Source organism: Tiliqua scincoides, chromosome 1, assembly GCF_035046505.1.
Source record: "Tiliqua scincoides isolate rTilSci1 chromosome 1, rTilSci1.hap2, whole genome shotgun sequence".
Lineage (NCBI taxonomy): Eukaryota > Metazoa > Chordata > Lepidosauria > Squamata > Scincidae > Tiliqua > Tiliqua scincoides.
This window is the reverse complement of record NC_089821.1, coordinates 180,366,108-180,391,184: the sequence shown is the minus strand read 5'-3', so window position 1 is coordinate 180,391,184 and position 25,077 is coordinate 180,366,108. Positions and strand designations below refer to the sequence as shown.

The window sequence follows — 25,077 nt, the reverse complement described above, 5'->3', positions numbered from 1 at the left end:
ACTGTTTCCTTCATTGGACACTCCTATTTAAGAGAACTTCTGGGAGATGGTTCTTGGTACTCTCATCAGATTGTATTATCAGGATCTAGGGAAAACCCAAGATAGCCAAACTAATATAGAACTGGTATCTGTATGTGATGTAGTCTTAGCACTGATTCAGGTGGCTGAAACAGCCACATTTGTATTCACAATAATAGCTATTTAAGTGTTCAGTTTCATGTTCATGAGCTCCCAATACATTTTATGCAAGAAAAATTATGAGTTAACAAGAGTTCACTGTTTAAGTATGTTATTGCTCGCTAACCTTAATGAGGGAAGTTAGCGTTGAAATTTTTCACAAGGTATAAATGTGTAATAATATGTAGTGTAGTGATTTTTTTCCACGAAAATTGTTTGTTGTACCATGGGAAACTAAGAACAGTTCAGCCTTGCAAAGCAATTATGTGAATTCAAAAGAATTGACTTGGTAAGCACAATTATACTTTGGATTAGCTGACTCTTCACAAGGTCTAAATTCAAATTCTGTTTTTCATAGGGCTGAACCAGGTTTTGAGTCAACAAGTTAGCCCACTGGACAGCATGATACAGAGACTTCAGCAAGAGCAAGATCAGAGGCGTTCTGGAGAGGCTGGAACTAGTAATACTAATAGAATTGGCAGAGGTAATAAAAACAAACCCCTAAATCTTTATTTTTATAACTGAATTGATCTGATAGTTTATATGCTTATATACAACTGAATGAATCTGATAGCTTATATTAAATGGAGCTTAAATATCACATAGTGTAATTCTGATAACTGAACTGCTAAACTATGAATAGTGCAAACTTAGATTGTTGTGAGAAACGTGTCTCCAGAGTAGTATGGAGATTTCATCTACACATAGTCATATGAAGTTAATTCTTTCACTTCTAGTTGTGATTAATTTCCTTTTCATTTCTCAATGCAGTCTCTGTGAGCTATGTTCTAAGCTGCTTCTTCCTTTTGTACAAAAATGGAGGAATGGTTTTAGCTGATCTTCCTTTCCTTCTACAGTCCTCTGTGCCTTAAGTGTTTGTTCCTGAGAGGCCCCCAAGCCCTTGGGAACAGATTTTCAGGCTGCGTAGAGGGAAGGAGAGATCAGTGAAAATCCAGTGAATGGAAGAAGAACTTAAGATACAATCCTGATCATTTGATTGGCTATTTATTTCACAGGCTCTATAAACCCTCCCACGGAAGTACATTCACCCCCAAATGTGGGATTGAGACGTAGTGGACAAATTGAAGGTGTGAGACAGATGCATAGCAATGCACCAAGAAGTGAAATAGCTACTGAGCGAGACCTGGTGGCATGGAGTCGAAGGGTTGTGGTACCAGAGCTCTCAACAGGGGTAGCAAGGTAAGTGCTAGTATTTGGGTATAAAATCAGTAAAGTTCAGTTTGTTAGGTTTACACTTAATATTTTAGTATTTCATTTAGAAACAGAAGACATGTCAGTTTGCAGAATACATTTTATTGCACTTAATGCCATACAACGTGTGATCATATGTGTATTATAGCAGCAAAGCACAAGGGGTAGGCACAACCATTTTCCTTGCCATGTCTTCTGTGCTACTAGCTTTCTATTTGGTTTTGTATTGATTGGCTGTTTTTTTTTTTTTGTCATGTGAGTTATTTAAATGTTACGTATTTACCATGTTTTTTTCTGGAGACTTGGCCTTAGGATCCTAAAAATCTTGTGTTTATTAACTTCTATTATGGCTGTTATATAGTGTTGCAGTCAAAGAGTCCTCTAACAAATATTTTAATATTTATGCATATGTAAGAGTGAAGCATTTGTCTACTTTTTCTAAAATGGGTGAATTATGTGCTCTAAAAGGATGTGTATTTTCTAGGGAAATGACCAGAATTAGAACTCTCAATGTGCATTGCTCATTGAGCATACTCATCTATTCATACTCATTTTGTGAACATGAGCCGATGAGTATGCAAACTTGTTGCATGGGGTAGGTGCTGGCTTTTGCTTTTAGAGTGATTTAAACATTTTAGGGCACAATCCTAACCCCTTATATCAGTCCTTTCCAGCACTGGCATAGCGGTGCCAATGGGATGTGTGCTGCATCCTGCAGTTGGGTGTCAGTCACGGAGGCCTCCTCAAATAAGGGAATGTTTATTCTGTTACCTTAGAGCTGCGTTGCCCTTTTGCCAGTGCTGGAAAGCACTGACATAGGGGGTTAGGATTGCACTCTTAGTGTGTTGTTTTAGTGCTGCTGCATTTTTTGTTGACATAACTATTTTGATCTGCGCTCTCAAGCAGGTTGGGGTGGGCGGGCAAGTGGCCCCAGGCAGGAAGCATGTAGTTCAGTTTAGTATAAAATCTATATCAACAATTTCTTTATTGTAGTCAGCAGGAAGAATGGCGAACAGCAAAGGGGGAAGAAGAAATAAAGATGTACAGATCAGAAGAGAAAAGGAAGCATGTCGCAAGTCATGTTCCAAGAGAGAATAAAATACCTTCTTTGCCCAAGGTAAGCACTGAATTGTGATATGTAATGTACAGTGTTGTGAAGATGGTAGATTTAAACACTTGGAAATAAGCCTTATTGTAATCAAAAGGGGCTTGTTTATAAATATTGATATGTAAACGTGATGAGTTGGGGCTAGGATTCAAAGATAATGTAGAGCTAGTTTTCTCTCTCTGCATTTGCATATGTGTACATATCAGAAAAATAATAAAATGTTTGTATTTGAAATTTCTTGAAAAGTCTTTGTAGTGTTATATCTTGGGTTTAGAGAAAGCTGTTCCAGCAGTTTCCTGGCACATACTCTATAACAATAATCTATTTCTTCATTAAACCTTAGAAAGCTACTTATTTGTATGATTGTGATAAGAAAAAAAACTTTTAATTATTTTGGTGCATAATTATTTTGGTGCATAAGTAGAGAGTGATTTTAAAATTGTTCTTGGTACATAATCAGGTGTTGAGGTTTAATTAAGACAGCGTAACTACATCTCATAGTTAACTTAACTGCTAGCTTTTGATTTATATGAATTTTGCCCAAAATGTTAAAATTAGATACAAAATTAGCTGTATTTTAAAACCAAGGGCAGACAATGTAGGAATCCATGGCATAGGTTCTTGTATAAAAAGCAATCATTCTTAATTTTACATTTAAGCACTTGGTTTTGTGCAAGTCACCTCTGTGATATCTAGGACCAGGTGGTAATGCCTAGATGTTACTATCAGTCAGCGAACAGATGGAAGGAAGTTCAGTAAAATTAAATGCATGAGCTGGGAAATTGAGTGAAAAGTCTGAATAGAAACTAAGGCACAATTCTATCTTGCGCTGGAACAGGCAAGCCAAGAGGCTTGCGCTGTATCCAGTGCAGGATAGGTGCCCAAAGTGGCTCAGTCAGAGGTCAAGGGAAGCATTTCCCCTTACCTCTGAGTAAGCCACCCTGGCCCCAATGGGTCTCCTTGGACTTGCACCACCTCCTGAGGTGATACAAGTCCCAGGTCCCAGTCCTGCCTGCTGCGTCAGGGTCCCAGCCCCACCTCCTGTTCCCCACCCACCTGCCCCTGGGGCTGCCCACCGCCCGCCCTCCCCCGCTACGGAATGCCTCCCTCCCCACCCACCCCAGAGCCTTGCATCAGCCCAGCTCCGCCAACACCAGGCTCGCCCCGCAAGCCACCATGGAGGCTGGATTCAGCCTGTGTGCCAGTGCACCTCTGTGTGCTGGCACAGCTTGCTTGTGAGGAGGCGCAAACATGCTTTATGTGCTGTTAGGATTGCGCAGCACTGTGAATATTTTATAAGAACATGATAATGATTTATTTTAAAAAGAGACTGTGATTGAAAGGGCTATATTTTCTTTGCTATGGTAGTCAAAATATTCTCTTGCCTGCCACAAGCCCATTTGCGCATGTAACTTTAGAATTCAGCTGAGAGCTCCACTTCATTCTGCTTGCTTTATACTGGCATATTGCTTTTTCAGTACATGCATAGAAGAAATATGGTCGTTCATGGAATTCATTGTCTTACTGGTTGCATAGCTCAAATTCACATGCTTGCATTTATGTAGGTTTATACTGCATTGGTAATTCTTACAAATGAGTGTTTACACAGCATAATTCTTTTATTGTTATCTTAATATTCATGTATACTTTGTTAGAGGTAACATTTCAGTTGCTTCATCTTAGTCTTCTACAATATGCAAGCCATACAGTGTTGTGCACATTTTTATTGATTGCAAAAATTCACTAAACTTCTTAAGACCATGAATCAAAAATTAAGTTTGGAATTGTGATTTGATGTATATTTTCTCGTAATAGCCGTTTTGTGTCTTTCTAGAATCATTCTCATGACCATATGTTAGATGTTGGTGATCCCAAAAAGCAGCAGGCCAATCAGCATAACTATCGTACTAGATATGCATTAGAAGAAACTGCCAGGCCAAATGAAGATGTGGAAAATGGAAGCAGTTCTTCAGATGTAAGGCACTAAGTTATAGAACAGCATGCAGTTTATACTGTCCAGTTATACCAGGTGTTATATAATTATGTTGCCATACAGATTAAAACTAAAATATCTGCTTTAATTTCTTGTTAATCTTTAGCTATTCACATAAAGAGAACTGACCACTAATTGATTATGAAAACCATGATATATTCAAAGAAGTATAGTGATATCTAAGCATGGTTTATATGTGATGTATAAATCCTGTACTTTGGTGATATCAGGGACAAACGGGGGTTCAGAATTATTGGTGGGGGATGGGCACGCTGTTGTCCTATCTTGATAGCTTACTTGTTTTGAAGTTGCTCTTGAATTTGTTTAACTTTTCTTTCTATTCTTGAGAGTGAGGAGGACTGTTTTCACATGGGTACCATCCGCTGGTCTTAGGATATTTCTTGACCTTAAATAAAGAGTATGCTTGGTGTTGTCTTTTGTAAGGAGCATTCAAGCAACTGTTTTGATGTCACTCTGTGGTTGTTTTTATCCACTGTCACGTTAATAGGGAAATATCAAACTATCTTCTTCAATTAAGAGGGATTTATTTTGCCTGTGCTGTAGATTTAGGGTAATAGACATACTTTATCCTGATTATTACCATACCCACTTTTCAACACTTGTCGTAAAGAATATTGAAGAGTGAGAATACTTACAAAATTTTTTAGACACATTACAAAGATGTTCCGTTTATATGGGAAATGTTTTGTAATATATTAACGAGTAATTGTTGGACAGATAGCTAGTAGAGTAGAATAAATCAAAATAAGAACATGGATGAGTAAGTGACAGTCAGGCCAATGCGCTACTGTTCATGGAAGCAAAGTTTAATTGCAAGAAAACATTGTAATTTTTTTCATCTTAGGAAGGAGAAGTAGTAGTTGCAAGTGGTGGAACATCTGAAGATGAAGGAAGAGCATGGCATAGCGATGGCAGTTCTAGGTAAGAAGCTTAATATAATGATGCACTATGCTTTAAAGTTAAATGCGCTGTAATGTATGTGTTGATTACTCTGATATTCTAAAGAAAATTTTAGATATAAGTAGATCATAGTTTAAAAAAAGCAAACTAAGGGCAGGATCAAAAGGGCTGCATACTAACAAGGACTTTTCAGACTTGGAGAAAAGAAAATACAAAAAGACAGTCTCTTTTCCCCCTAGATCAGGGTTGTTCTGACCTGTGGCAGGTGAGGCCTCTTTTGGCGAGAACCCTGCTGCACTCATTGCATCCTTCCTACTTCAGTGGCTTTTTGATCTTCCTGCCGCACTGTTCTGGCTTCTTTGGAGAAGAACAGTGCAGCAGAGAGATCGAAAAGTCCTGCCACCCCCACAGCTGCCTATTTTGAGTGACCTTGGTGGCTCAAAACTGAAAGTTCTTGGTGTTGATGTCATTACATCACTGTCAGTTACTTCCGCATTTGTACCCCGGGTGGGGTGGCGCCATGGAATTGCAGCCTCTTTAACAGTAAAAGTTGGACCACCCTGCCCTAGATAATCTCATAGAATACTAGTGTTGGAAGAGACTTTGAAGGTAACCTAGGCCAGTCTCCTGTTCAGTGCAGGTGACTACGGCTTTCTTGATAGGCGGTTATCCATCTTCTGCTTGAAAACCTCCAATGAAGGAGAGCCCAAAACTGCATGAGAGACTGTTCTAGTGCCTTTCTTCCTAATGATTGTTTCTAATCCTGCCCTCAAGAACCAGTGACAGTCTCCCCCCATGTGACAATCCATCAGACACTTGAAGATGGCTATGCTCTCTTAGTCTTCTCTAGGCTAAACACACAAAGTTCCTGGAACCATTCCTCATAGGGCTTGATTTCCAGACCCCTTCTTCATCTTTCTTGCTCTTCTCTGAACTTGCTCTAGCTAATCAGTGTTCTTCTTGAAACATGGTGTCCAAAATTGAATGTGGTATTCCAAGTGAGTCTGACTAGTGCCTTATAGAGTGAAAGTGTTACTTCTCATAATCTGGGTTCTGAGACTGCTAATGGAGCCAAGTGTGTCCCGTCCCCCCCCCCCCCCTTTGCAGCCACATCACTCTACTGGCTCATGTTCAACTTATGGTCTACTAGAACACCTAGATTTTTCTTTTCACACATGCTGCTACCAAGCCAGATTCCTCCCCCCCATACTTGTGCCTTTGATTTTTTTGTTCCTACATGCACGACTTTGTCTCTGTTGAACTTCATCTTGTTGGTATTGGCCAACTGCTGAAACCTGTCAATATCATTTTGAATCTGAATTCAGTTTTCCAGGTTGTTAGTAGTCTTCTTCCTCCCCTTATGTCATCTGCAAATTTTATAAGCATCCCCTTTACCCCATAATTTATAAACATGTTAAATGGTACATGGCCCCAAGCAGAGTCTCCTGTGGCACTCCACCTAGTGCCTCCAACTAGGTTGTCAGAGAGCCATTTGATATTAATCTCTAGGAATGATTGATCAACCAGCTTTATCCATAACGGTAATGCTATCCAGTCCACACTGCATCTACAAAAATATCATAGGAGACTTTGTCAAATAATCTGGGTACACTATTCCACAGCATTAATTCCACTTAATAATCTATTCCAGGAACTTTCTGGGTATTGATGTCAGGCAGTTTGTTTCCCAGATCTTGCTTCTCCACTCCCTCTTTTAAAAACCGGGACTTCTCAATTCCAGCCCTCAGGCACTTCCCCCTTTCTCCATGTTCTCAAAGATTATAGAAAGCAGCTCCTTCAGTACCCTGGGGTATAATTGATCTGATCTTGGAGACTTCATTTGAAGTAACCTCGTGATCCCTTACCATCTCTTCACCTGAGTTGTGTTGTCCCCAGTTCTTCATTAGCAGCTGCTAGATTTGGACCACCTTTCCCTTGTTGGAGAGACGCAAAATAAGAATAGAGCAGCTCTGCCTTCTCTCCCTCATCTCTTAGCGCTTCTTGCACATGTTCTTGCTTCTCAGAATTTTGAAAGCTCTTTGTGCAGCTATGGTGGTTTTTGTTTTAAATGTTTCACCATTTTTCTTTTCATGGGAACTGTTTGTGATTGTGCCTTCAATATCACATTTTTTAGAAAATTCCAGCCTCTTTTTTCTTTTTTCTCTTTTAACAGTTCTAGTCAAGTAGTTGGACTTATTTGTTCTCTGAACTCACCAAAATCTGCTTTCCTGAAATCCAGGGGCACAGAAGCCCCCAACTTATAGATATTCAATTTATGAACATCTGACTTATGAACTGGTTTGGTCAGAGTTTTGAAGCAGACTCAGCTGCAAAAATATAAGCAACTACTTGGAGAAAATTGGAGCACCTTGATAACTTTGAAAATAGCGACCCCTTGCTGTGGCAGTGGGGAGAAGTAACGGCTCAATAACATTGGATATTATCGAAAATCTGGGGATTTCTGGGTGCATAATGGAGGTTGAAGGAAGCAGTCAGTGTGGGCAAGCCTGTTTTGGGCTCAGGGAGATCCACTGTGAAGCACAGGGAAGCATTAATACTGTATGGAAAAAAATGGGCAATTCCCTCAACAGAATAACAAAGCACAGCCACCTTTTACTACTGCAAAACAAGAAAAGGGGGGAGGGAAGGATTAAAGCTGAGTTTGGTCAAGGCCTCATATAGCTGCCATCGATGCTCTTTAAAACAAAAATGGAAAAATTCTTCCTGTCTAAAGCTACTTCTGGTTTGCCATGCATCCTATATAGCTTTACACCACATTCCTAGCATGTGTACTCAGAAAAGTCCCATTGTGTCCAATGGGGCTTACTCCCAGGACAGTGTGTATAGGATTGCCTCCTTATGTCCTGGTTGCAAGATATCTTCTGAAGATTATACCGTTCCTTTAAGCATGTCTTAATAGGATCTGAAGAGAAAACTGGCCCATCTCAAAATTCCCACAGGACTTATGGTCAGGGACTAGAGTGTAAGTAAGGGATATAGTGTATTTGACTATCTTTAGTTTTCCTTTCCTTTAATATTAAGAATTCCAAGATGACCTAGTCACTTTCACCCAAAGTCCCTGCCACTTTTCCTTCCTCGGCCAATTCTTCCTTGTTGGTAAAGATTAAGGGCCCAGTCCTATCCAGCTTTCCAGCATCGGTGCTGCCATCATGCAGCCCTAAGGTAAGGGAAAAAATGTTCCCTTACTTTGAGGAGGTCTCTATGTCTGCCCCTCCACCATAGGCTGCAGTGCATGCCCCATTGTTACAGCAGTACCGGCACTGGAAAATTGGATAGGATTGGGCTGTCAGTCCATGACCTCCTTGTTCCTTCACTCAAAAGGCAAATCAAGAATTTTTTGGGCTACTTCCTTTAACTCACACTACTTTTGAATTAAATGAAGTAATTGGACCTTTCCTCAAAGATGTTAATGGTACAGTATTAATTTCTTAATTCACCACAGAGAATTGTAGCATACCTGATTAATTCACATAAACTACAAAATCTGTTTTGCACAACAGGAGAAGCATAAACATTAAAAGCAGTACAGAAAAACTTCAGTAATCTGATTGTCTGGCTCGCCTCATTTTTCAGTACCAAAATATACCAGCCCCTGTATAGTTGCACCTGCCAGGCTATGGAAATCACTCATGGACAACTGAAGTTGCATGAATGTTGCCACTGTAGCAACTTTAGATTCAAGCCACTCAGGTTGTTCCCTGAGTGACTTCTGTCACCAGGCTACAATGGCAAATGACGTGGCTGAGCCAGGCTGTGAAAGTCTCTTGGGGACAACTCAAGGGGCTTGAATGTAAATACAGTAACAACTGAAGCACCCTTTTCACTAGCAACAAAGGTACTATGTTGGGGATCAGCAAGGGTGGGATAGTATTGCCTGGTTGTCATGCATTTTTGATATTCAGCACCAAGTAGGTCATGTCCTGAGAACAGATGATGGCCAGACCCCAAAGGATCTCCTCTGTGGAGAACTTGTGCAAGGAAAGCGCCCTACAGGTAGACCACAGCTGCAATACAAGGACATCTGCAAGAGGGATCTGAAGGCCTTAGGAGTGGACTTCAACAGGTGGGAAACCCTGGCCTCTGAGCGGGCCCGCTTGGAGGCAGGCTGTGCAGCATGGCCTTTCCCAGTTTGAAGAGACACTTGACCAACAGTCTGAGGCTAAGAGGCAAAGAAGGAAGGCCCATAGCCAGGGAGACAGACCAGGGACAGACTGCACTTGTTCCCGGTGTGGAAGGGATTGTCACTCCTGAATCGGCCTTTTCAGCCACACTAGACGCTGTTCCAGAACCACCATTCAGAGCGCGATACCATAGTCTTTCGAGACTGAAGGTTGCCAACTACTACTACTAGGTCCTGATGGATGCTAGATTATTGGAAGTCTGCTATACTTCATGGGCTAATGTGCTGTGGCTATCAGTGCATCACTGTTCTTACATATTTAATAGGATGGTGCATATTAAACATAGGGAGGTTGGAGAAGTAGTTCCAAACTTTAGGAAAGGGATTCTTTCATGTGTTACAGAAAAGTAAATAAAACAGGCTAATGTGAAATAGAAAAAATGAAATGTTAGAATTTGTTACCATTGGTACACAGTAGATGTTTGTAAGCAGCTTTTCACTATTGCTTTCTTCAAACTTTTTTTTGTGAGTTGGATCTAAAGATGACCTTCACATATGAAAGGTGTCTTTTGCTTGTTGAAAGCTCTTTTGCACCTTGCCTTGATATATTATGCAAGAAAAGTAAAACTGAATCTAAAGATTTTTCTGCTTATGCAATTTCTTGTGGAAGTATGAGAATTATTATAGAAGTTACCTGTGAACTCTTACTCAGCTGTTTGAAGAGCAATGCTAGAAGTAATTTTTATTTTGTTGAGTTTGGATCCAACTAGTTAAGTTTAGGTGATTTTAAAGGCTAGTGTGCATAGTAGGCATTCTTCATAGTAGAAGAATGCTTCATTCTTCATAGCATTCTCTCGTAGAATGCATAGTTTGCATTCTTCTTTTCTCTGAAAAATAGACCCAAATGATGCCATATCACAGGCTATTTTAAAAACACACTTATAGTCTTAAAGAAATTACCTTGCTTGTTCAAGAAAGAGAAGTTTAAATCTCATTTGAATATACTGACTAATTGGGTGCTTAAAACACTCTGTTATCCTGACTAGCTTTTCTGCATTCATTCAGTAGTCTCTGTTAAAAATCTGAATAGTGTTCCATCGTTCAGAAGTATAGCTTATTAGCAAAAACAATTGAGGGCTGCTTTGCTTGGGTTTTGTGACTAGTAATAAATATCTGTGTAAAATTGAAAAAAAAAAAGTTCTTACTTTCTATGGAATTTCATGAGGGATGTTTGAAAATATTTACCTCTTTCCAAGTTGATGCTTAGGATTATGTTGTATGGTTTTGTATGAAATTGCAGATGGCCCCTTTCTGCAGCAAACAAGTTAGTTAATCTGTTATGTTCTCATGAAAACCAATGAGGATCACTTGAATCTTCCTAGTCTGGTGAACTAGATTTTTAGCTCCAACTGGGAAGTTGTATTTTCTATGGTAGATGTTAAATTTGCTTTGAATTAATTTTCTTCTTTCTCCTAGTGACTTTTCTAGTGATTATTCTGACTGGACAGCAGATGCTGGAATTAATCTGCAACCACCAAAGAAAATTCCTAAAATTAAGACTAAGAAAGCAGAGAGCAGTTCGGAAGATGAGGAAGGTCCTGAAAAACAAAGACAAAAGCAAATCAGGAAAGAAAGGAAAAAGGGTATTGAAGATAAAGATGGTCCACCATCACCAAAGAAAAGGAAACCCAAAGAAAGAAAACAAAAGGTTGTACAATAGTTTTTAGAGTGCTAAATAATTTAAAAGTGTTTTTAATCTGCAGTAGTGTTCCTTAATTTGTTAAGAATGATTAGTATATTTTTAAAAGCATCTTATATTGACATTATTTGCAAATTGGAGGTATCTGTGTGTCTGCATTTCAGGACTTACTGCTCAAAATTTTCACATATGCTACGCATTCGTTTCACATATGCTTAAATGCATTAGTAGTGCATTTCTGTTCCATCAGCTTGACTTTGGGAACAGAGTGGATTTTAGTCCAAATTAAATGGAATGGTAATAGTTGTTTTGTTTGTACGTCTTGCTTGGTATATATATATTTTTTAATTGCACGCATGTACGGATGGCCCGCCTGAAATAGTTTTGGATCAATACAGTGTCATGGAGGAAAGTGTTTAGAAGTCAGTGGCATAAAAGCCATTCAGCTGGGGCACCAACACTGGTTTCTGGCTGCTTGGTCCTACTACCCAGTTTGATCATATTACTCAGAGCCTTACTAGATTATGGATTTATCTTTAATCTGTCATTCTCTGCCCATCCCCCTCCCCACAAATTTTAAGACTTTTGTTTCCCTTTCTCCCACTTTATAATTTTTATAAAAAGCTCATACAGCAAACTCTTAATTTAATGAACCTCAAACCTTTAGATTTCAAAAGTAACAAATAATTTCTGCTGTGCCATTATCTGTTCTGTTAGCAATATTGGACACTGTCTGCCCACACCATTGGCAGTCCAGTCATATAGAGTGTTATTGGTTTCTGTTTGGTTATATAGTATATATTTTGCACATGTGCTGTAGAGTGTGGGACTGGGAAACTGTGCATGCTGTAATCATAGCCTCTAAAGATGGTGTTGTGGAAACAGTAAATTTGAGTATTAGGCAAAAGCTTCCGTTACTTTGGAAGTTGGAGTCTCGTGTTTCAGTTGCCTGCATGTGTGAAGAATATGACATTATGAAACAAACAATACCCTACATTTGCAGGAGCAAGGAAGATTTAAACTAGTTTGTGTGTTGCATGTGCATGCCTGCTTTCCAGCTTATTAGACTTTAGACATTAATGGACACCCGTGCCCCCCAGTACTCTGTTAGACCACAGATTTACTGTATTACACCATCTTCATTTTCTGGGTACAAAACCCAATATGTTGAGAAAGTATGGAGTTTGGCCAGAAATTGCTAATCCAATAATTTTTATTAGAAGAATTTACAAAGAATGACTAGTCTTTTAAGAATGGAGATTCTTGTGGTCGTGTAAAGATTTCACTTCTTGTGGCTAGGGTTATCATAGTTACTCTAGAGCAGGGGTGCTCACACTTTTTTGGCTCGAGAGCTACTTTGAAACCCAGCAAGGCCCGGAGATCTACCAGAATTTTTTTTACAATGTTCGCGCCATCATAACATATAACATTTATGTGTACAATGTATGTTGGTGTACCTTGAGCCCCACTGAGTATAACAGGACTTACTCCTGAGTAGACATGCCTAAGATTAGGCTGTGAGGCTGCAATCCTAGCCACACTTACCTGGGAGTAAGCTCCATTGAGTACAATGGGCCTTATTCCCAGTGTTTCCTCCCAGAGGCACCTGAAGGGGGGGGGGTCGGCACTCCGCGATCTACTCATTTTGCCTCGCGATCTACCGGTAGATCGCAATCCACCTATTGAGCACCCCTGCTCTAGAGAGTCACCTTTTCAGATGCAGTTTTTCAGTCTAGATGCCTATAACTCTCTGCCCACAATGCTTTAAAAAGCAATTTTGGAGTTTGTTTTTTTAATTAGAATCCCTGATGAAACCAGATTTTTGGCATTTAAAATCCTATTATTTGTATACCATTTCTTAGGCGCCTCAAAGCAGTTTACATGCTGTTTAAAAAAAAGTAACAGTGTATAATAATCAGGTTTCTGGTTATGCTTCTTGGTAGATCTTTATACTATAGCAGGCTCAGTGCAAATAACTAGCAGAAACTGAACCTGGCAGCAGATTAAATTATAGGGGAGACTGAGGTCACTTCTTCCTCACAGCAGGGCTAGGAGGGGGGGATGAGATGGCAATGGTCCTTATTCCAGTTCAGGTGTTCTTGTCAGTGTGACTCAGAAAGTACATGTGTGTGAAATAAGTAAAGCCTTTCCTGGTGGGGGGGGGAATATGTGTTACAACACTTTTCACATCTATTTGTTCCTGACGAGATTTGACTCTGCACCATATTCTTCCTAAGATTGCAGCCCTGCCCACGCTTATGTGGAAGTAGGTTTTATTGAACTCAGTGGGGCCTTTCATTTAATAAGAGCGCATGTAGAACACATCAAGACATTTATTTAACAAAGGTTCTTCTGTCAGCTGTAATGCAACTTTTGTCTTTCTTAAAGAAAAGTGATCTTACAGAAAACTATTACTGTTTCAAAATGTTTACTCTGTTCTTTTAAAGTTTTTAAAAGGCTAGTCAGATGTAGGTTACAACTCTGTGCATACTTGCCCAGGGGTAAATGCCATTGAACTTGGTGATATTGGCTTCTCAAACATAGGCTGGTGGTGTTAGCTTCCTTCCCTGTATTTTCTTTCTAAATTGAATGAAAATCTCTCTGCTTCCCACCTAGGTTTAATCACAACCTCATTCATTCAAGTACAAGATTTAGCATATTGAATACATAACAACTAAGAGAAAAATTGCAAGTCCGCTGATTTCTTTCTAACTGCTATACCTCTCTACCCAAAGCCAAATGCATATGCAATATACAGTCCACATAGTGGTATATAGCTGTGAAAGAAATAGTGGGTGGGCATGGGCAAGTATGTGTGTAGCAAAACGCTCAATATTGAGATCTTCCTCTTTTTACTAATGCTTGACCACACGGCCTTACAGCCTTCCACTCAACCCAGCTTATGCATATACTGCAAAATTTAGATGCTGCTCTTGGTGTGTGGGCAAGGTGAATGGCTTCAATGATTGCCATTGTAAACACATGTTTCTGTAAATAAATTTGGGATGTTGGTGATTTTCCAGGAGGTGGTTGGGTCTATGTGCATCTGATGAAGCTAGGGATTAACTCAGACATATGGGGTTTCTTTAGAGGTTGGCTGTAGGAGTGCTGACAGAAAATGGCTTGACATTGGAAGAATGGCTACCTTCGGTATGGATTACAGATCTTGTTCCCCGTCGATGTCCGTTTGTGCCACAAATGGGAGATGAGGTATTTTATCGTTCCTTGTTTAGATTGCCCCTTTTCTACACTTTCTTGCTCTGTTGTATTAGGTCAGCAGATTAATCTATTTTTTAACTGAAACTTTGAGTCTTTTTTTACTGAAGCAAGACAAAGTGATTGGTTAGGGTGTGTGTGTCTTTAATTAAATATACCATGTTTAAGTTGCACTTATAGTGCAGAATGTTGATTTTTTTAAAAATGGAACTGGAAGAGTTGAATGGAAAAATAAAAGGATAGATGTAAAATAATTGATAGATGTAAATGTGCAAGAGAAATGAAATGCAGTCCATGGAGGGAGAGAAAACAATATAAGAATGCCTCAGATGCTTGTAATTCATGTTTTCAAGCTATTCGGCCATCCACAATTGACGGTTTGCAAAACATCTGGACAGAGGTACAAGAGTCTTCCCCCCCTCCTATTGCTCACTGCTGGGTTCCATTTTGGATACCCACCCCCCATGGTTAACTGAAACCACAAATATGGGCAAACGCCACCCTTGCCTCTGGAGGGTTGTCTGAGCCTGGCAGAGACCATGCGCATCCATCCATTGCCTCTGCCAGGCACAGACTAAGCCTGAGAGCAAAAAATATGTTTTTGTTTCAAAAAAACAAAACACAAACGTCATGTGTTTTTTGCTCTCAGGCTCAGTCTGAGCCTGGCAGAGGCCATGGACAGGTGTCTGTGGCCTCTGCTAGGCTCAAATGACCCTCCAGAGGTGAAGGGAGTGGTGCTTCCCTCATCTCCAAAGGGCGCACGGGGGGGAGGGGTTTCCCATGGACTCAATCTGCAGATAAGTGAATCCATGGATACAGAATCCGCTGATACGGCGCTCCCTCCTGTATTTTTAATAATTTGATTCTAGCAGGCAAAAAAACCTAAGTTATTGATTGTCAAATAGTGTATTATACTCTTTAAAATGGTTTCAGCATAGTCAAACAGGTTCAGAAATGCACAGGCTCATCTTTGCTAAAGTATTTTTAATAAAATACCCCTGCTAAGTGGAAAAAGAGACACTTTTTAAAATGATGCTCCTCTTAGCAGGAGGAGGGTAACTGTCCCTATTCACCCCAGTGAAGTTTCTTTCATAGTGGCTATTTACTGATGTTCCTTCTGCATCTTTTTAGATTGTGGGCCCTTTTGGGACAGGGAACTATTTAATTATTTAACACAAACCGCTTTGTGATTTTTGTTGTTGTTGTTGGAGAATGGTATTCAGTATAGATATTAGTAGTAATAATAGTTGGTTCAGATGTTATGGGAACTAGATCACACCTTACCATCTATATCATATGTCTTTACTGCTTGTCATGCATAGCTATGTCATTTGCTTACATGCACAAAGTTCAAAGCACATAATCCTGAACCATAGATCAATTTCTGATATATGGGAATCAAACACTCAACTGGCTATGAGTTTTGGATTTTACATAGATGAGCACTGTGCAAACATGCCTATGTGTGAGCGTCTAGTGGTGCTAGAGCATGAAGGGTGATTGTTTTTTCATCACTACCCATAGTCTCTGCATATTCTTGCATTTGATTAAGAGCCCAATCCTGGGCTTGGAGCACTGACTCACTGCCAGCGTGCACTGTTGCAGACATGCCATAAGGCATGTTTGTGGGCCCCAACACCGAGCGAGTGCTGGTGGTAGTCTAGCGCTCCACTGGATCAGAAGCCTCTGTGTTGGGCTCACTGCCTGACACAGAGGCACTTGATTCACCGCCTGCCTTTTAGTTGGCAGTGAATCAAGTAGCCCCATTGTGGAGCTATTCAATTACGCGGGGGAAGGGGACTAAAGTCCCCTTTTCCCGAGGTGCCACTCCCAGCTGCTCATGTGCAGAATGCGGCAGCAGCCATTTTCAGCAGCCCTGCACCCTGGGCAGCTCAGGATTGGGCTGTCTGTTGGTGCTTTTGTAGGTGGTCCCTTACCTTAGTGGTTTAAACATTCCATGCATTATGATGTAGTAATTTTAGCAAAGTATTGATTCTCAACTGCTGCCTTTGTAAATAACCTTCATCCTTTTTGAGTTACTAGCAGTTTACAGTATGCCAGTGTAAAAAAAAAAAGAAGTAGATGGAAGCTGACGTTTCAATTTCTGCATATGAATTCTTGTTGGAAATAGACGCTTTTGTAAGATGTTACAGAAACACATAAAGCAGACTTGTGTTTGCTGTGTAAGCAACTCAAGGAGTAGTGGTAAATAAATTTATGAAAACTTGAAGCACAATTTAAGATTTGGAGTTGCATAGAAAGTACACAGAAGGAACGGAGTATGACTAATCTCAGAGCTATGTTCCCAAAAACAGCCTGGCTCTTTAAATGTTAGTTTAAATTGATGTTTATAGTTATATGATGTATACTCTTCTGAAGTGATTAAACAATAAATTGGAAGGCTTCTGTGAATTACAAAAAACAAGCAGTTGCTCTTGAAAATTATCGACACAGGGACCTTGTAGGAATAGTTTTGTGTGTTGGGGGGGGGTCCCTTTAGAACGGGGATTAAAAATGGCAAGTTTGTTCCCAGTGTTTCAGCAGCAAGCCTCCCTACTTGGAGAGTTTAAATTTTGGCTGTACCATTGCTTAAATATTTGGTAAGAGTGGAGTTAATATTCTTGTGTGGGTATTCATACTTCTGTAGATGATCTGGCAAGTAAATGAAAGTTTGGTTAAGTAAGTTCCTAATAGCCTTTAAAATAAACTAGGATTTTGAGATAAGTACCTTCAGTAAAGGGAATGTTAACTTCGTCAATTCACCAGTGTTTTCAAGTCTCAATTTGGATTTTATTGTATTTCATTCTTAAGGTTTATTATTTCCGACAAGGCCATGAAGCATATATTTTAATGGCAAAGAAGAACAAAATATATAGTATTAATCCCAAAAAACAACCATGGCATAAGATGGAACTACGGGTATGTCTCTCATCCCACCCTCTCTGCTATTAATATAATGTTATGTTTTGTGTATTTAAAACAAGCTACACTTTCATTTTTAAGGATTGATGCAGACTTTATTTTGGTGGTCCATTAAGGATTTGGATAGATTGCAGGATTACACATTTTCTTTCTATGGTCTCCTGTTTTGTGTGGAAATTCTTCTCTCTCTGCAACCACTAATGATTTCTAGCTTTATAAATTGTGAGTGTCCATTACACTTCAACTATGGTGAAAGACCTGATAAAGCTTAAAGCTCACTAAATTAATATGACCTTTTTCTGCCTCACTTTTTTATACAACATGATTTAAGGATGATTTTTCTCCATCAGGAACAAGAACTGATGAAAATTGTTGGAATAAAGTATGAAGTTGGCCTCCCCACACTTTGCTGTCTTAAACTTGCTTTTCTTGATCCAGATACTGGTAAATTGACTGGAGGATCATTTACAATGAAGTAAGAAACTCTTATTCACACATGGCTATTGTGTTACAAATAGCAAAACTCTATTTAGTCATAATATGTTTGCTAGAAAAGTTAGTAGGTGCTTATAAAATGAAACAGACTTGATGTCTGCTTTCACATTCATCAGCTTGAGCTTATGGAAAAAGTCTTGCTGTTTACCATTTTTATCAGTTGACATTAAAAATAGAAAAATAATGGATATGGGGTTAAATGTTTGCTTGAGATGAATTGTAACACCCATTGTCTCCATTTTTTTTTTTTTACAGTGAAAATGTTTACTAAAAATATTTTGAGGGCAAAACTAGATAGGAGGTTTGCAAATTCAGGGTATTTAAAAAAGCTGAGCATTTGAAAAGGTGTGAGTGGGAGAGTGTAATTTGTAAATCAGCAGAAGCAGCTGGGGTGCATGCATGCCGATGTCCTTTCGTTATATCCCATTTCCTAAGCTTTGACTCTGCCCAATTTTTACTTAAAATTGATTTGTTCTCAAATGTATCTGGCTATGGAATTAACTCTTTTCCCCCCCAAAACATTGTCTTATTTTGGTTATATTTAGATATCATGATATGCCAGATGTTATAGATTTTCTGGTCTTAAGACAGCAGTTTGATGATGCCAAACACAGGCGATGGAACATAGGTAGGTACTTTAGAATACAATCAATATCCCAGAGATTTCCATGTAAAAATTCTCTTTGATTTTAATAAATATGGATTATAATCTATAAATGATTTTTTAACTGCCACTCTTTACACAATTAGAAATATATATGACTTGCAAGTATCAATATGTAATGGTTTCCTAGGAACATGATACATATTTGGCTAATAATGGCATAGCTAATACTGTACTTGCAATACTGACCTTTTGAAACAGTTTTTTATTAAAAATAAATCACCTGTATAAATATGGGTTTGCTTTTACTTTTTCACTTTAATTTTAGCTTAGATCATTTTGCTTTTTAATTTCCTTTTAAATTAAAGTTGCAGTAGGTTGAATGTTCTTGTTACTTCAGTAAATGCTTGCCCCAAGGATTTTCATAAATATCATGGAGCAAATATGTGTCTATTTTTGTTTCCACACATGGGTGTCATCTTTTTCTGAGTGTTAAGCTATGTCCACAAGTAATCTCCTAGTTTGAAATACTTTAATGGCATATTTTATAATCCACAGTTCAGACCATTGAGTTTAGATATGGATCATGAAGATCCAGTATACTAATTTGAGAACTGCACTCTGGGTTGTATCATGTTGTGCCTTCCCCTTCTCCCCCCCCCAACTATCCAATACAGGAAAAGCCTGAAGAATAAATTTATGATGATGATAAACTATCAACAATATATCTTTTGTATTTGAAGCTACGACCAGCCATTTTTAAAATCTCAATTAGTTTGAAGATTACTTTGATACTTAGGTTGCAATCCTATATATACTTTAAGGAAAGTGTATATAGGATTGTTTGAGCACAATGGGACTTGCTTCCCATGTATTCTAGTGTATTATTAGATTCGATATATTTGTATGCTGTTAGAAACTGCTTACAAGATAACCAAGGCAAAGTTTTACATGAGATACCAAATAGCTCAAATACGAAAACATAATAAACAATTCAAAACATTTTATTGTGCATATACATTAACAAATCTGTAAACAATCCACTGTTTTTTTAATGCATATTGGAATGAAAAATGCAATACATAGTATTATGAATTCTTAACAGCTGTTCTATGGTTACCAGTATGACAGCATCAGTCATAATTAACTCTTAAAGCTAATGTTAGAAATAAGAGTGGATCTGGGCCAGATTGAAAAAATAGTAAGTACAAGACAAAAAAAAAGTTTATTCCATTTCCAGAAAAGGCCACAATGTCCAGGTAGAAAGCAAGTGCTTCTGGCATGGTAGTCCCAACATGAGATGAGACAACACAGCAGGTGTCCCTATGGTATCTTATTTTGTCTTGGGAAGTGCTGGGATGAACCTTCCTTGGCCTAGACCAGGGGTCGGCAACCTGTGGCTCCAGAGCCGCATGTGGCTCTTTCAGCTGTCTGCTGCGGCTCCTCCTGGTGAAAGTGGCAAAGAGGGTGACAGGAGGCACCTGTGTTGGGAGTGCAGGCTGCTTCCCTCAGCCCCCTGAGCTCACTGCCCTCCTCTCCCTTCACCCCCACCTGCCCCGCATTGGTTTCCCTTTTCAATTTTGCCTGCTCTGCAGGCTTAAGGTCCCTGTTTTTCCCTTCTCCAACTCTCCAGCAGGCTCAGCCAATCAGCATCCAGCAGGCTCCTGGCTTTTTCTGTTGGAATGGCTCAGGGCCCTTCACTGGCTGACCACCAGCCAATCCTGAGCCGCCTTCCTCCTCAGCCATTGCAGCCCGCCTTTCCCTGAGCAGGTCCCCACTCAGTGTAAGGAGAGGCTTTTCCTCCACAGCAGAGGAGACATCCTGTGTGTCTACTCAGTAGTAAGCCCCATTACAGTGGATGAAGCTTGCTCCCAGGAAAGGGTGCCTGGGATTGCAGCTGTGGAGCCTGCTCCTATGTGTGTCTACTCAGTTGTAAGCCCCATTACAGTGGATGAAGCTTGCTCCCAGGAAAGGGTGCCTGGGATTGCAGCCTTGAAGCCTGCTCCTGTGTGTGTCTACTCAGTTGTAAGCCCCATTACAGTGGATGAAGCTTGCTCCCAGGAAAGGGTGCCTGGGATTGCAGCCGTGGAACCTGCTCCTATGTGTGTCTACTCAGTTGTAAGCCCCATTACAGTGGATGAAGCTTACTCCCAGGAAAGGGTTCCTGGGATGGCAGCCTTGAAGCCTGCTCAAGGCCAAGCACAAGGACGGGTGAGTGGGAGCTCTAGCAGGTCTGTTCCAGAGTAAGCCCTGATGTAGTCCCTGGGCTACTCCCAGGAAGGTGTGGAGGGCTGTATCCTCAGCCTCCTCCTGTGCAGGTCTACTCACAAGTAAGCCCTGCTGTAGTCAGTGGGGCTTCCTCCCAGGAAGGTGTGGAGAGGACTGCAGCCTGAGAGCCCAACTTCTGTCTGCTCAGAAGTTCCATTGTAGCCAATGGGGCTTACTCCCAGGATAGTGTGGAGAGAGTTGCAGCCTGAGTGAGGGTGGGCAGGCAGACAGGCAGGCAGGGCAGAAGCTGGCCTATGTTTGCCCCCCCACCTCCCCCCCCAGCTCTGGCTTCTTCTCTTCCCAATGGAGTCTGTGTCCTTTTTTCCTTCCAGCAGGGTGCCTCTGGAAGGTGGGGGGAGTTCTTTAGTATCCATGTAAGATAAGCAGATGTCATAACCACCATATGTATTGGAATCCTGGAAGATCTGGTGAGGAGGTAGATGTGGTGTCAGCAGTGGCCCCTTTAAGGGTAAGGCCTGGGCATCCAGCAGAGTGTGCTGCACAGCTGCAGCCACTTGAAGGCAATAGGGCCCTCAGGGATATAAGGAACACCTGAGGAAGGGGATGTGGGTTGTAGAAGGAGTGCAGGTTGGGGAGGGGAGGTTGGCTTGGCTTATTGACTTTGACTTGGATACTCTGACTGGTTTGACTGACTTACTTTGGAATCTGATCTTGGACTGTGACTTGGCTTATTGACTTTGGACTCTGCCCTGGATGCTCTGACTGACTTTGTGACTAATGGACTGCAGGAGACACTGGAGTTTGGTGTGTCGCTGCTATGCCCAAGTCCTGCTGAGGACCCAGGGTCTGCTGTAGTGGTGGGAGGTTGTTGGCAGGAGAGAGGACCTCTGCAGGTTGAACAGGCGAGCTACCCTGGAGGTGGGGTCCTGCAGGACTGCAGGGCAGAACCAGGGTCATTTGTTGGGGGAAAGAAGGGGAGCTAATTTGCTTAAAGTGGGCCTAATTCTCCAGGCAGAGAATGTCCTTGGAATCAGGCAAAACACCATAGAGGACCAGGCGTCTGAAAACACAGGACAAGAATGTATGACAAAACTAACTAAAAGCTACAGGAGGGGGCTACATTATAAAAATGGGATCTATAAGAGCATAAAGGTGAAAAAAAAACTATATATGCAGTATTATTTTCATTTTAGATGTCAGAAGGGTTTTGTGGCTCCTTAGGTTTTTTTCCCTCCGGAAAATGGGTCCAAATGGCTCTTTGAGTGTTTAAGGTTGCCGACTCCTGGCCTAGACCCTCAGGTTGCAGTGGACTCAAATGTTATTAAGATTTGATAAGGGGAACTTTTAAACAATGTATTTTGCATTTTTCTGTTTTATGTAGCAGTCAGCAAAAATTATCTAATTATATTGGTAACATCTGCTAAGAATTATGCTATGGCACTGTGTATCCCTTCTGAATTCAAGTACTTTATATTCTTGAACAGGTGATCGATTTAGATCAGTAATTGATGATGCCTGGTGGTTTGGGACAATTGAAAGCCAAGAACCCCTTCAGCCTGATTATCCGGATAGCCTATTTCAGTGCTACAATGTCTGGTTAGTAACATATGGGATATTTCTCTTGATACTTTTTCACCTCTTACATTTATAGTCAATAGCTAGTAAGTTTTATTGTTTGATATTTGCATTTAGTTTTAGAAAAAAAGGGTTGTGATTATCAAAATATTCAGATGGGTAATGTTAATAATTTGATTTATTTTTTCTTGAAGTTGGGACAATGGAGACACTGAGAAAATGAGTCCTTGGGATATGGAGCCTATACCAAACAATGGTATGTGTCTACTTTCCCCTAGATGTACAGAAAGGAGACAGAACTTACTGTGTACGTATGTGATGAATTGTAAAGAAGTTAAGCTGATTATGCTGTTAAAGAAAGGGGGGGGGAACCACTATTTTTATTACTTTAATATATGAAATGCTATCTATTAATCTGTTCAGAAGTGAGAGGTTGTAGAGGGTGCTGTAGAGGGTTCCATTTGTGCAAGGGGGGGAGATCTCTGCAGTACCCTGCACTCGCCAAATATCTGCTACTGAGAGTTCCTGGATTTTCAGTGAATGTGGGTTGGGGAGGTTGCAGAAGAAAGGGACAGCAGTAATAATAATACATAATAATAATACAGGTATTTATATACCGCCTTTCTTGGTCTTTACTCAAGACTTTATTCAAGGCGGTTTACATAGGCAGGCTGATTAAATCCCTGTAGGGATTTTTACAATTGAAAGAAGGTTCTATCTTTCAAGAACCACAACAGTCCAGATGTTTCACTCTGATCTGGTTTCACATTCTGGCCTCCATTCTCCCACGCTCAGAGCAGATGGAATAGCTCGGCTTCAGCTTGTCAGCTGCTTCAAGGTCGCACGGTGCCGGTGGCCTCGAACGGGCGACCTTGTGGATGTTATCTTCAGGCAAATGGAGGCTCTACCCTCTAGACCAGACCTCCTGCCCTGGAGGAGTTAGCCTCCAGTAAAAGTTAGCCATTACTTTAAGATAATGCTGAGCCAGTTGTTCCGCTTCTGAATTATAAACGTGGTCTTTTAAAGTAAAAGAATGAAGTTTGGGCCCCATTCAGATGGCCTGGCCACTTGAAATGCACCTCATAGAGACAGCTGTACTTGACAAACTATTTCGATAAAGTGAGTCTCCATGTGGTTTGTATAATTCCAGCACAATTCCACTTTTCACGTTGGACTGGCATGATTAGAATTGACTAAAAAAAACCGCTTCAGAAACCATTCTCATAAACTATGGCTAAGTGAAGCAACCTCCATGTTATGTTTAAGAAATCTTTCATCACAAGTGAGGAAATTATCCAGGTTATCTATTTGTTTATTTAAAGAATTTACATCTCGCCTTTCTCTTAACACCAGTGGTTTTCAGGCTTGGGCGTCGTGACGCCCCAACCTGAAGGCCCTGGCCTTTGCCCCCTTAAGGGGCGAGGGCGGGGGGGGGAGGCATTCACACGATCCCCAGGATTGTGTTACTCAGAAGGCTTCAGAGACTGGGATATACTCACCAGTCTCTGCAACAGCCTTCCCGGGGTGCAGGGAGCCCTACGTGAGTGTCTGCTGGGCTCCCCAGCCTGCAAAAAGTGAAAGTGGAGCAATCACGCTCTGTCTCCAGAAACCGGAAGTGAAGCGTTATTGCTCCACTTTCACTTTCTGCAGGCTGGGGAGCCCAGCAGACACTCACGCAGGGCTCCCCGCACCCTGGGAAGGCTGCTGCAGGGACTGGTGAGTGCATCCCAGTCCCTGCAGCCCCCCTGATCGATGTGATCCTGGCGATTGTGTCACTGCCTTCCCCCCATCCCTGCTGCCTCCATCCCCTCCCCTGCAAGGACTTACTGTAGTTTTCAAACTCCTGGAGAGTTTGAAAGCCACAGTCCTGCACATTAGGAGCACTCATGGTAGCTTACAACATAAAAATGCAATAGAACTGAAAGATTAAAACAATTAACATAAAACAATTAAAACAGTAAGATATTCCAGTGGATCACATAAAAATATTAAAATTGCATTTATTAAAAATGCCAGCCTATTATGTCAATAGTTAAGGGCCTTCTTGAATAAAAAGGTCTTGAGGCCCTCCCAAAAGGTCTCCAAATAGGGAGTCATTCTTACTCCAGGGGGAAGAATTTCTGCATTTGAAGAGGTTACAAAGCAATACTGATAGATGAAACTTTTGAAGAAGGTTTCACATGTATTTAATCCTCTATGTAGTACTGAATAACTAAATTTACTTGTATTTTTACTCTAAATTCAAGGGGTTCCACAATATTATATAATTTTTCCACCTTTCCTCTCCATAATTGGGCAGCGAAGGCAGTTTCCAGTGCATAATTATCACAAAAAATACAGTAGAACTCAATACAATAGTGAAGAAATACAATGAAAACAGCAGGTTAAAAAAATCAAAGTGCAGCATAGAATACAAACAGTCAAAACACAGTAAGAACAATGTAAAAATGGACACAGCATAGATAAAACAGTAAAATATGGAACCTTAAAACCATGGGAAAGTTAAAACAGCAGCGATCGAAGTAGCAGCATATAAACACGCACATCTCAAAACACACACTCATAATGAAAAAGCAAAATAAAAACATTTTTTAAACCTTGCTGGAAAACCCTCAGGAAGGTCTTCGTTCACGTGGGAAGGAGTTCTGTGATTGTGGTAAGAGTTTCTGAAAATGTAAACATAGCTAAGAATTGGAATGTTCATCAAATTCAGTGCCTCTCAACCTTTTTTCCCCTGATGTACTGCTTCTCAGGGTCTATCTTGTGTTAAGTATCAACAATACCA

General features: G+C 40.4%; 1 protein-coding gene across 4 annotated transcripts in view; it reads left to right on the top strand.

The window, feature by feature from the left end:
- PHIP (pleckstrin homology domain interacting protein) overlaps positions 1–25,077 on the top strand; it is a 97,577-nt gene that overhangs the window by 49,196 nt on the left and 23,304 nt on the right. For 3 of the 4 annotated variants that reach the window (XM_066612458.1, XM_066612456.1, XM_066612460.1), the window contains exons 18-29: positions 536–661; positions 1,194–1,377; positions 2,383–2,506; positions 4,332–4,472; positions 5,356–5,432; positions 11,029–11,260; positions 14,342–14,461; positions 17,279–17,386; positions 17,740–17,864; positions 18,430–18,512; positions 22,202–22,313; positions 22,487–22,599. In XM_066612458.1, coding sequence (XP_066468555.1) covers positions 536–661; positions 1,194–1,377; positions 2,383–2,506; positions 4,332–4,472; positions 5,356–5,432; positions 11,029–11,260; positions 14,342–14,461; positions 17,279–17,386; positions 17,740–17,864; positions 18,430–18,512; positions 22,202–22,313; positions 22,487–22,599 — 1,545 coding nt within the window. The remainder of the gene's footprint in view (positions 1–535; positions 662–1,193; positions 1,378–2,382; positions 2,507–4,331; positions 4,473–5,355; positions 5,433–11,028; positions 11,261–14,341; positions 14,462–17,278; positions 17,387–17,739; positions 17,865–18,429; positions 18,513–22,201; positions 22,314–22,486; positions 22,600–25,077) is intronic. The other variant, XM_066612457.1, reaches the window with a different exon arrangement.